Source organism: Astatotilapia calliptera, chromosome 7 (genome assembly GCF_900246225.1).
Source record: "Astatotilapia calliptera chromosome 7, fAstCal1.2, whole genome shotgun sequence".
Classification (NCBI taxonomy): Eukaryota; Metazoa; Chordata; class Actinopteri; order Cichliformes; family Cichlidae; genus Astatotilapia; species Astatotilapia calliptera.
The window spans coordinates 48,040,552-48,052,471 of NC_039308.1; the positions used below are offsets into that span (position 1 = coordinate 48,040,552).

Here is an 11,920-nt window from a genome sequence, read left to right on the forward strand (position 1 = left end):
GTTCTATGTGCCCCTTTCTAACTTTTAGCACCCGCCCCTTCAAACATCTCTGCAAAACCCTGTTATGGACTGTCGTTAAAAAAAAGGGGAAGCTACAGCATGGAACATGGCCCTGCTCTAGCTTTGCTTGTTTGTTTCAGATCTGTTACGTATATTTCTTAAAATGGCAAATATATATTATTCTATGTGTGACTAAAATATGTGTTTAAGATTTGTAAATCATTGCAATAATTTCTTAACTGAGGTTGTGAGATGCTAAAAGCAAAAGTACTAACATGTAAACTACAATGAAAGTGTTGAGTATTGCAGCATCGACAGCGATCAACTCGAAGGAAAATGACGACGGAGGCAAAAATGTCCTTAATATTTTGGGAACTTTATTCCTCATTAACACGCGGCAAAACTTTTCTCATGGGTGCCATTTTCGTTGTGGTATACTTTTTTTTTTTCTTAGGGGCGTGATGACGCAGCATCCGTGCTCTTACAATGAAACAGTGCCTCCTTGTGGTGGCAACTAAAATACTGTCTCTGTTAAACCACAGTAACCATAATGCAGTTAAACACTGTACAACATGAGTACACACAATGAATATCTTAACAGAAAGTACAATAAACAGTACAGTGCAAGTGAACATTTCAATAATTTTGACATTAATTCAAAGATCAGAAATTGGGTTTTCTTTTTTTTCTTTTTTTTTGCCATTTTCCACCTTTTTCTTCTACTCTTTTACAATTTAGTTATGCTGCAATATAATAATAATAATAATAATAATAATAATAATAATAAGGAAATATGCTGTTCGGTGATTTGCTTGCGTTAACGGTAAACATTAAGGCGTGTCCTCAGATAAGGTATCTATTTTATGCATGCTATTTTGTTTTTGTCTTACAAATAAAGGACGGCATTTTCAGTTTAAAAGTGAATATTTAGTGAGTAGGTTAGAAAGATAAAGGTTTTTCACACTTAAACATTGCATAAAGATTTATGTACGATCAGCAGCCTGTTTTTGGTTTGGTGCTCTCTCTTCAGTCTCGTAAGTGGGTCAGGAGCAGGCGCAGGGGGGCGGAGCAACGTCGGGCACTGTCCAGGAAGAAATTCTGGCGTAGGTATAAAACGATAGCAGTGTTTTGTGCGCAACATATTCTGCACAGTGTGTGGTCTAAGCACCGAATTGTGAAGATGGCTGACGACAGAGATAAAGCTACTGACCAAATGAAGACATGGAAGGCGAATCGAGGTTCTCAGGTCTGTATATGCATTGGGTTATATCAAGTGATTTTACTCCGCGGTGGCTACCACAGTTGGAAATGGGTGAAAGGTCGTCCAGGGGTAACAGGCTAACTAAGAGCTAGCTTGTAGCTCATGTCCTGTAGTCTCTACATTAATGTTTTTAGTGTAGTTTTAGTCTTAAGTATTTCTCATACAGTCGTATTTAGTCCTTTATACTTTTTCACAGCCGTGAAAGAGACTTTAACCATGAAGATAAGAAGTGGGTCCAGGGTTATTTGTTTGAACTTCAACCCTCCTATCTATATATAACTAGGGCATATTAGAGTAAATTGCCGTTGTAAAGTAACCAAGTTCATGTCGCAGAATGGTTTTTATTCGTGCTGTTTTGAGCATGTTTGAGAGTCACGTAAAGACAAAAAGCATGCCGTCATAGCAGCTTCAAGTTTCAGCGTTATTGTTATGATAGTACACCTGCGAAACTGCACCATTGTATACACGTGTCACTTTTTTATGCTTAACGCAGTCTGCCTTTTTTAACTGCTTTTGCAACTTTGTCAATATCTTTGTTAGTTTCATAGATACTTTCTTTCAAAAGTGCCAGTTTTAAGGGCGTTCATTTAGACAATGAGTTATTATAACAGTTTAAGGCTCATGCAGGAGTAATGTCAAACACTGAAGATGATTTCATTGATTAATATGTTAAGCCACTTAGTATTTTGCACTGATTTTGTTTCTTCATTATAACCATAAGGTTAAAATTGCATTAAAGAAAGACCAGCTGTATTGCATTAGTCTTTGTTATAGTCTTACATCAAGATATATTTAATGCTTTCTGTTTTTGTGGGTTTTTTTTTTTTTTTTTTGTTGTCGTTGTTTTTTGTTTTTTTTTTATTATTATCCATCTGTTATCAGAAACCAGATGTGCTGACCACAGGCGGTGGCCATCCAGTGGGAGACAAATTGAACTTGCAGACTGCAGGACCAAGAGGGCCGCTGCTGGTTCAAGATGTTGTCTTCACAGATGAGATGGCCCACTTTGACCGTGAGCGAATCCCAGAGAGAGTGGTCCATGCCAAAGGGGCAGGTAAGGCATTGTGCTGTAGTCATGATGCTCTTTTTTTTTATTTTTTTATCCGATTTGCTGTCCCTTTGTTATAGCAGTGCAAAAGTGCACACAAACTACTGCTGATCGTGTGTAAGAAAAGGTTAAAAAAATTGTTATTTATATTCGCTGACTAACAGGCTAACAAAAACGCTTTGCGTTCTTAAAGGAATATTTGTAATTAAGTAAAGAAAGCCAAGCGTAAAAATTGTTGCCATTCAGGTCAATAGGATGGCTAGACATTTTATGCCAACACTTAGGGCTAAGCAGTATGGCCAGAAATAGTGTCCCACTATATTTATTTCATTTCGAGCCCCTCAATGGTTCTCGCACACAGTTTTGGTAAGTAACACTCTTTTAAGTCTTCCTGCTGGCAGTAAAAAAATTAAAGGCTTCAATTAATTTATTCATTATCTATGGTCAACATCATTCAAAAATGTTTGTGTAATTTCTGACATCATTGTTTTTGTAGCAGTTATGACTGCTGCCATGCTTTTTGTTACACAATATTATTAGTCTTGTGCCTTTTGGTTGTTTCCACCTACATCCACAAATACAATGCTAAAATGACTCACCGTGGGATTAGCTCTATATTTATAAAGTCTTCAGACATGAATCATTTCTTAGTTCTAATGCCTGAAGTAGTAGGTAAATCATAGCTTGAGATCTAGACATCGACAATGCATTATTCAAAATGATAAAGTTTAATGGCTAGGACAACTTTTCAATTTGTTGGTGACAACACTTTGTACACTATGCAGTGTATTCTCAACACTGGCCATTTAATATGCACTAGAATGCCACAGATGCAGAGTTACTAAGGTACATATTCAGCACCTGGCACCAAAGACTCCCAGTGTTTAAAAGGTCTTAACAGCAGGCATGTGGTGCACTTATGTCTGAGATCAAGCATTGGTCTGATCCTTAACATTGGAAAGTGTTCAAATTTATGTGCAAATTTAGTCAAGAATTGTATTCTGGTGCAGGCAGATGGCTACAAATGACTGCATTAAATTACAAAGTTAAAACAAGACAACCAAAAAAATAAGTATAAAAGGAAATGTGGATCCTGCTTATTTGTGGATTAACTCCAAACAATTGTTAATCTTTACAGGCTTTACAGATCAGGGCTTCAGACTTTGGACAGACATTGAACAAGTTATTTGTTGGCCTACTTTCAAGAGTCTTAGATTTGTTCCCATGATAAATACAGTAAAAACTAGAACTCAAAATTTGTGAAGCTTATATTAGCATACATGTCTTTTAAAATTTGTATTTATTTTCATTTTTTCTCCATTATTCAGGGGCGTTTGGCTACTTTGAGGTCACTCATGACATCACTCGCTACTGCAAAGCCAAAGTGTTTGAGCATGTCGGCAAGACTACACCAATTGCTGTCCGCTTCTCCACTGTGGGTAAGAACGACCATAAAGGATTTCATGGGTTCGCCTTGTTAATGGTTACAGATTTGCTTATTGGGGGGTGGTTGTTGTTGTTGATGACGACACAGTTTTGGTGTGATTGTTTGGACTATAGACCCTGTGCACGAGAAAATGCTAACTTCCTGGTTTGAGACCGGATGTGGGGTTGTACATTTCCGGTAGCTTTACTTTGCGGTCAATCGCTACTGCGAAGATATACTCCACAATCATGTCCAAAACTCGAAAACGGAAAGATCGCGTTAAGTTACAAAGAGCAGAAGGTGGGAACACTCACCGCTGTTGTGTCATAAAAAATCTAATGATCAATTTTGACGTTTAAAGCGTTTAGATGATCAGTTGTTTACATCACTCAACACAAGCAGAACTGCATTACTGCAGAAGACACATCGTCCACATTCAGAAGCACATCTCTGTATAGTGACTGGTCTTATGATTTAAACAGGCAAATGTTCAGCATTCAAACTACAGGTGAAGAATAGTCAAACCAGATGTTTCCCCGTTATGTTGATATCAGCTAGTCAAGTACACACCTACACAGCATGTTAACAAACCGTGAAAAAAGCCACACAAAAAATGAATGATTGCTGGTAAGGGTTTCTATACATTAGTATTTACGAAGGGTATGTTGTGACTTACCTTCAAAATTACAGCGGTCCCTCACTATAACGCGGTTCACCTTTCACCTCGCTGTTTCGCAGATTTTTTTAGTGCAAGTTTGCATGCTTTTTTTTTTTTTTTTTTTTTTTTTTAAACATCACATTGTGTCCTGCGTCCTGATCGCTGCAGACGATCTCCTCCGTGACGTCTCTCCTGTACAGTACAGAATCGCTGCATCGATTGCTAGCAGTGTGACTCTGAAATGCAGTACTGTATGTCCACGAAACGTTTTGCACCGTCAAAAAATAAAATTGGCTACTTGATTTCACCTGTCGCTGGTTATTTTTAGAATATAACACCGCGATAAACGAAGGACCGCTGTTTACAGATACTGAGAAATATAAAATTTGAATCCCTTTTCTCTTTTGCTCTGAGGCGCGGGGGAAAAAATATCAACAAGTCGATGAACATCCATTACCGATATATTGGCTAAATGCCCAAGACATCTATAGAAATGTAAATCGCCGCTTGATTCATTCATTTGCTTAACTTGTTTTGGACCGTAAACAAGGTGCGACTAGGACACTGGAAACAAAGCTCCCCACAGGAGTTTCTGCACCGGAAGTAGCATATGCTAACATGCACATAGTCTATTGCTTTTAACATCTGTAGTGGCACCTCTGGACTGCACTGAGCAGCTGCTACGTCACAAACCCATTCAGCCTCTTCCCATCTTCCTTTAGCATATTTCATTTTTTTTTTTTTTTTTTTTTAAATAATAATAATAATTTGCATTTATTATTTTGAATTTTGCATAGGATGGAATTTGCCTCAGAACTTGGACTTGACTTAAAAACATCCTGTTTATTTTTTATATTTCAACTGACAGGAATATATATAAGAAAATTACCCCCTCAATTATATGAAGCCTTAATCTTCTCACAGCATGTTCATGTCTGCTGAAGACAGATAACAAGCTCGTGAAAATATGGGGAGAAAATGCATGCGTGCTAAACAGTTTTGAAATGCTGTCATAGGAGAATATGGACAATTAAAACATTGAGTGTTTCATGAAAGTGTGACTGTATTAGACATTCTGGTGCTTGTATGAGTCATAAACCATCCCTTGAAAATGGAAATGTGAGTAAAAGTGAGTATTTGGTAAAGGATTGATACCTATAAGCAGGCTGGCCCTGTGTTGGCAAGTGGTGCTCTTAACATCTCAACTTGGGTGACATTAGAAAGGACATTAACAGTGAACTTTCAGTCGATTTGTATGCTGGACATTGTCTTTTAGACTAAGTTAGTGGATAATGATACAAATTCATGATTTGTCTGTAAAATATCAATTGAACTTTTTTTATTTTCCCAGCTGGAGAGTCTGGGTCTGCAGACACTGTGCGTGACCCTCGAGGTTTTGCAGTCAAGTTTTACACTGAAGATGGCAACTGGGACCTGACGGGCAACAATACCCCAATTTTCTTCATCAGGGATGCCATGCTGGTGAGTGGGTGTAGGGACGCATGTGTCTGGGCAGACCGTAATGTTACAGGTTTTTATAATTTTGTGTCAGAGAGTTGCAGTACATTTTTTTTTTCTAACATGGAAATAGTTAAGTGTGGCTGCTTTTTCAGTTTTGTGTCTTTTTTTTATTTTTTAACATTAAATATCTAACCCGAGGGCGTATGAAATAAACCAAGCTTGTTATTCCTAATGTAAGATATTTAAGACCAGAGACACATTCCTCACAACACTTGTGCTAATATCAGTCAAGTGTACATTGTCTTATATTAATGTCCCATCTTTAATCTCGTGCAGTTCCCATCCTTCATCCATTCCCAGAAGCGCAATCCCCAAACCCACATGAAAGACCCTGACATGGTGTGGGACTTCTGGAGTTTGAGGCCCGAGAGTCTGCATCAGGTAGATGCTGCTGAGCCTGATACTGAAAAGTCTAGTATATTATGTCATGTCAGCTGAGGTGTTTCTAAAATACACATTTAGGATAAAGAATATTTTCAAGTAAGTCTTTCTGTGCACTGTTGCTCGCTGTCTTTATACTTGTAGTCATCATTGACAGTGATTGGCACAGAAACTCTTCCAGTTGTTTTCATGGTCTTGTCTTGTCTCCTGTGCAGGTGTCTTTCTTGTTCAGCGATCGAGGTTTGCCTGATGGCCACCGTCACATGAATGGCTACGGCTCTCACACCTTCAAACTGGTCAATGCCGATGGTGAACGTGTCTACTGCAAATTCCACTATAAGGTCTGCCTGAGGTCAGCTTTATTAGCTGTTATGTTGTGTGTTCTGCCATCTCTGACTTCATTTTTTTAAAATAAATTTTTTAGACGGATCAAGGAATAAAGAATTTGACGGTGGAAGAGGCAGACCGCCTGGCAGCCACCAACCCAGATTATGGAATTGCAGACCTGTTCAATGCTATTGCTAATGGAAACTACCCATCCTGGACCTTTTACATCCAGGTCATGACCTTTGAGCAGGCTGAGAAGTTCCGGTTCAACCCGTTTGATCTTACAAAGGTACCGCAGTTCTGCACAACAGACAACATCTGAGTTATAAAGTAATACGTGACATAAATGTGCAGTGACTCGGTAACTTGTTTTCCAAAAACGTCCATATTATCACAGGTTGTCTCTAAATAATGACGTGCTCATTTGAAAATCACAGATGACTTTTGTGATTTGTAAATTTTATTCGCGGTGCAGGTTTGGTCACATAAAGAATACCCACTGATCCCTGTGGGCAAACTGGTTCTGAACAGGAACCCAGTCAACTACTTTGCAGAGGTGGAGCAGGCGGCCTTTGACCCAAGCAACATGCCACCAGGCATCGAGCCCAGCCCTGACAAGATGCTGCAGGTGACATTATGGCGGATTTGACAAGCTGGGGGGAATGAAGAAAAGCTAGGTTGGTATTGAGCTCTGTCCTCCATGTTCTTTGTCTAGGGTCGCCTCTTCTCCTACCCAGACACGCATCGTCACCGGCTGGGAGCAAACTACCTGCAGATCCCTGTCAACTGCCCCTTCAGGGCTCGTGTGGCCAACTACCAGCGTGATGGTCCGATGTGCATGCATGACAACCAAGGTGAGACGTGATCAGGTCTGGTACCTGTGGCTCAGAAATGAATCTTGAGTAATCCTGGAATTTTAATCCAGGTAGTGTTACAGTTTATTTATACTGAGTTCTTAACTGTTATTTTTAACTGTTATTATACACGTGACATATACACAAGTGCACATCACCTTTGAAGTAGACGATCAGTGATGGTGTTTTAAAAAATCTTAGTGATCCAAAAACACCCTTATTATATAAAATAATTAGAAATAATTTTATAACATGGGCATTACATGCATAACCACAGTCATCTACATTGTGCACAAAATGTAAAAACTAGCGATAAAACATTTTATCGCTACATTTCATGCATTGTACAGTGGTAGATGTGTGAATAATGTATGTCATCACTATAGTCACTGATTATGGTTTTCCACAAACATCTCGTCTTTGTTCATTTTTTCTTTCTTTCCTTCACTGCCTCACCAGTGTTTTTGTTTGACCACCAGGTGGCGCTCCAAACTACTACCCTAACAGCTTCAGTGCCCCAGAGACTCAGCCTCAGTTTATGGAGTCCAAGTTCCAAGTGTCTGCAGATGTTGCTCGTTACAACAGCTCAGATGAAGACAATGTCACACAGGTAATGATGATTTAACAGGATCTGTAGGCGTGTGACACAGAGTGTCTGAGGCCCAGGCAATTTCAGATTTGATAATATTAAAAAGCTGCATAAATCTGTATTTAATATGAACAGTGGATCGAATGATAAGATGAAATTGTTGCTCATTTTTTAAAGGGTAATGGAAATATGTAGATTTAGTTTTAGTGGCTTTTTCTTCCTGTTACTGCACTCGTTTGGTTTCTTCGGCCTCATCTTGGAAGGAACACAACTGTAGCTAAGGCCACTTCTTATTAGTAACAAACGGTAGCTGTATGTTATAAGATGTTGTTTAAGAACTTGGAAATCCAGTTAAGGACTGAGTCAAAATCTGTTTCTGATTAGTTCCTTTTTCCTCTGGAGAATAAACCTGTGTGTTTTTTGCAGGTTCGCACCTTCTACACTCAGGTCCTGAATGAGGAGGAGCGACAGAGACTTTGCCAGAACTTGGCAGGGTCCCTGAAAGGAGCCCAGCTCTTCATCCAGAAACGCATGGTGAGTCCAAGCACTACAGTCTCTCACTTTGCTGTCGCTCATAGTTTGTGCTTTTTGGAATGTGAGGTTTCAGGAAAGATGTTGTGCTTATTGGTAAATGTAATCTATTTACAGTATGTAATCTGTTTATTTTTTTTCATGGGGAGACGAAGAAGATGTGTGTTTTGTTTGTTGAAGAACCTGCTGTCCTCCAGGACTGTAATGTTTTTCTTGGGTATCTTGCAGGTCGAGAATTTGAAGGCTGCCCATCCAGACTATGGAAACAGAGTTGAGACTCTTCTCAAGAAGTACAATGCGGAGGCCAAGAAGGTAAACGGGCCTTGTCTAGTTGTGTGTAGGGCTGAACGATATATCGCATTTGCGATAATATCGCGACATGATCAAGTGCAATTTTCTAACCGCAAAGGCTGCGATTATACTCTGGACATGTCCAAATTCATGGGCTGCATCCTCCTGAGGCCGCATTTGTAGACCGATTACGTCACAGCGACGCGCCGAAGGCTGTCCAAATTACTACCATATCCCAGAATTCATAGCGCGGCCCAGCCAAACTCCAGTTTCCAACAATGGCGGCCGCTACTAAGTTTTAAAATTACTCATACTAATCTTTCTGGGTCACAAAATAAACTTTTAAAATATTTTCAGGCGAGAAAGTAGTTGTGTAAACATCAAATATCTGCTCTGTTTATCAAGATATCCCATATTTGCAAAAGTGCTTCGACGTTTTCAGAGGCGTCTGCTACCCACCAGCTCGACAGCTAGCCGGGAGCTCGAGGGTTACTGATGCGGCCGAGAACGGCACAACTCCCGGCACATCATTTTCAGATCACCGCGGAGTTTCGCTGCTCGGGTTAAACGTAATATATAAGTCACTTAGACAACCTAAAAATGTTATTGTTGGGCTTTTTTCAGTGTTTTGTTTGTTCGTGAGTAAATCGGTTTGGCTGAGATTAAAGTTATTAGATTAGATAAAATAAAACTTTATTAATCCCCCGGGTGGGTTCCTCCTTGGTTTTCACACAGCTGACTAAACGTCAAACAGAAAACTTATTAAACAGAAGTATGAGACAGTCGAGAATTTACACCAGTGTCTGGTTATATTTTAGATAGCATGAAGCAGACGGCCGAGTTTATTAAACTCCACCGAGACAGCGGTGACGCTAATCAGAACTAGCCTTCTGATTAGCTAATCAGAACTAGACCGTCCAATTTCACGCCTTTAAATTTTAAAGGCGTGTTTGTGTGTGTTTATACAATTGCTATTATGTTTGCACTTTATGTGTAATGTTACTGACTGCAGAGATCAGTAAGATGTGTGTATTTTTTATTTATTAGTTTTATTTATTTAATATTATTTTTTAATTGAATGACTGTCTAGTAGTTCACAGATGTCGAAAAACTGAGTGTGGTAAAGCCACTGATTTTTTTTATGTATATTTCTGCAATCTGCACATTGTACTGACTTTCATTTTAATGTTTACACCAGGGTTCCTTGTCAGCACTTTATGCTCAGATGTTTGTAAGCTAAAAATAAACTATTGTGTATGTTCAAATATACTGTTGTGATTGAAGAAGTTAAATAAAAATGTCAGTCATCAATTCATGCATCACCTCATGTCATCATAACAGAGGTCTGTCTTCCAGGAAAGAACAGTTTAAAATTAATGTAATATAGTATTGGCCATACTATATGATGTATTGCTTGTCTTTGTTTAATAATACAGAAGACAAATACCTTAAAAAATAATCGCATCGCAATCGCAATATTGGGGCAAAAAATCGCAATTAGATTATTTTCCATAATCGTTCAGCCCTAGTTGTGTGTTTATATACAGCATACATCCAGTGCAAGTTGTAATTTCATTCATTCATTAGCCACACTGGTTCACAGTTAAATATCTTTAGAGACTTTCCCAAAAGTCTTTCTTTTCTTTTTTTCTTTAGAAAGGAGCATTTAACAATCGATAAGACTTTCATTAGATGATACAGATAATCAAAGGATGTCTGACCTTAAAGTAAGAGGACATGGTATGAAACTGAGGTGTTAAATAAGAAGAAACGTGTGGATGGATTTTTATCTGGTGTCAAAGTACTTATAGTAGTACATTGTAATTACAGTAATATTCTGCCCATTAAAGTGTCTGACCTCATTTTTGAGTTTCTCTTCTTCAATTTGTGTTTTACAGGACGCTGCCTTGCATGTTTACAGCCGTCCAGGAGCCGCTGCCATCGCCACGTCCTCTAAGATGTGATGCCTTAAATTTCAAGCGAGCAAATGCACTTGCGTCATAACTGACCACTACTGAAATGGAACAATATTAGATCCATCAGGAAAGGCTCAAAATACAAGTAATCTGGCTTTTACTGTTGTGGCTAATTGGTTTTTGATTCAGTTTTTCCAAGCAATTTATTTCTCTAAATTGTCAGCACTGTGCATTGTGAGCTGCACCACAACCAGGTTGCAATAAAGTCACCATGATAATACCGCAGTTTTTTTTTTAAGCTTTGAGTAGTAACTGTTTGCTTTGACCACCTGAGTTTAACAGGCACTTAAAAGCATTTCATTTCATTTTGATTTGATTGCATTAAGCTAATTAACCAAACCAGCCTCCAGTAATTCCTCACATTGTATGTACTACTAAGCTATGATGCTTGAAATTTTAAAAAAGCATTGCAAGTTTGAAAGAAATCTGCATTAAGGATGATACTTGGTATCTGCTTTAATGATGAGTCTCAATTTAAGCTGGTAAAACATCTGGATTTGTCATGAACCACAGGTTTGCTGCTTTGCTCCCCCCCCCCCCCCCCCCCCCCCCAGTATGAGCAATGATCTGTTGTGGGTTTGTCTGTTTGTTTGTCTTCTTTCCTCATGTTTGACTGAACCACTGGTCAGTGTTATCATTGTGGGTATGCGGTGATGAGCAAGTTAAAAGATGTAATGTTAACTAAAACAGTCGTTTGTGCCTTTTTTATATACAAAAACTACCACTAACATGGATTTAACCTTCATCCTTAACAACCCAGGTTTGTTTCTGTTTAGTGTGGGGTTTATTTGATTTTTGATGGTGTGGTGTTTTGTTTTGTTTTGTTTGTTTTTTTTTTTTTTTTTTTTTTTGGGGGGGGGGGCTGTAATTGCTTTACCCTAAAACTGTCTTTCTGCACGTTTTTAGATTGGTACATAAGAATTCTGACATTCTTCAGTCAAGTGGGAAACTTGATAAAATAAATCTGACCTTTAAGAGTAATGCAACTTCAAGCATGTAATGATGAAAAGTAACTGTCTAAATTAAATCTCACTGTTCTGAATTGCTTGTGTGAACT

The 11,920-nt window shown here is 38.6% G+C and overlaps 1 protein-coding gene across 1 annotated transcript; it reads left to right on the forward strand.

Annotated features, from left to right (window-relative positions):
• The first annotated feature begins 1,070 nt into the window (after positions 1 to 1,070).
• On the forward strand, positions 1,071 to 11,088 carry LOC113026438 (catalase-like). The gene is made up of 13 exons (XM_026175243.1): positions 1,071 to 1,246; positions 2,144 to 2,315; positions 3,638 to 3,748; positions 5,745 to 5,875; positions 6,191 to 6,295; positions 6,511 to 6,636; positions 6,720 to 6,911; positions 7,098 to 7,250; positions 7,338 to 7,476; positions 7,956 to 8,086; positions 8,492 to 8,599; positions 8,825 to 8,908; positions 10,786 to 11,088. The coding sequence occupies exons 1-13, from the start codon at positions 1,181 to 1,183 to the stop codon at positions 10,849 to 10,851; spliced, it is 1,584 nt and encodes a 527-aa protein (XP_026031028.1). The 5' UTR covers positions 1,071 to 1,180; the 3' UTR covers positions 10,852 to 11,088.
• Positions 11,089 to 11,920: the final 832 nt, after the last annotated feature.

Coding starts and splice junctions, on each gene's coding strand:
- LOC113026438 (XM_026175243.1), top strand. CDS start 1,181: ATGGCTGACGACAGAGATAAAGCTACTGACCAAATGAAGACATGGAAG. Junction 3,749..5,744: donor TGTCCGCTTCTCCACTGTGG/GTAAGAACGACC, acceptor TTATTTTCCCAG/CTGGAGAGTCTGGGTCTGCA. Junction 8,600..8,824: donor TCTTCATCCAGAAACGCATG/GTGAGTCCAAGC, acceptor GGTATCTTGCAG/GTCGAGAATTTGAAGGCTGC.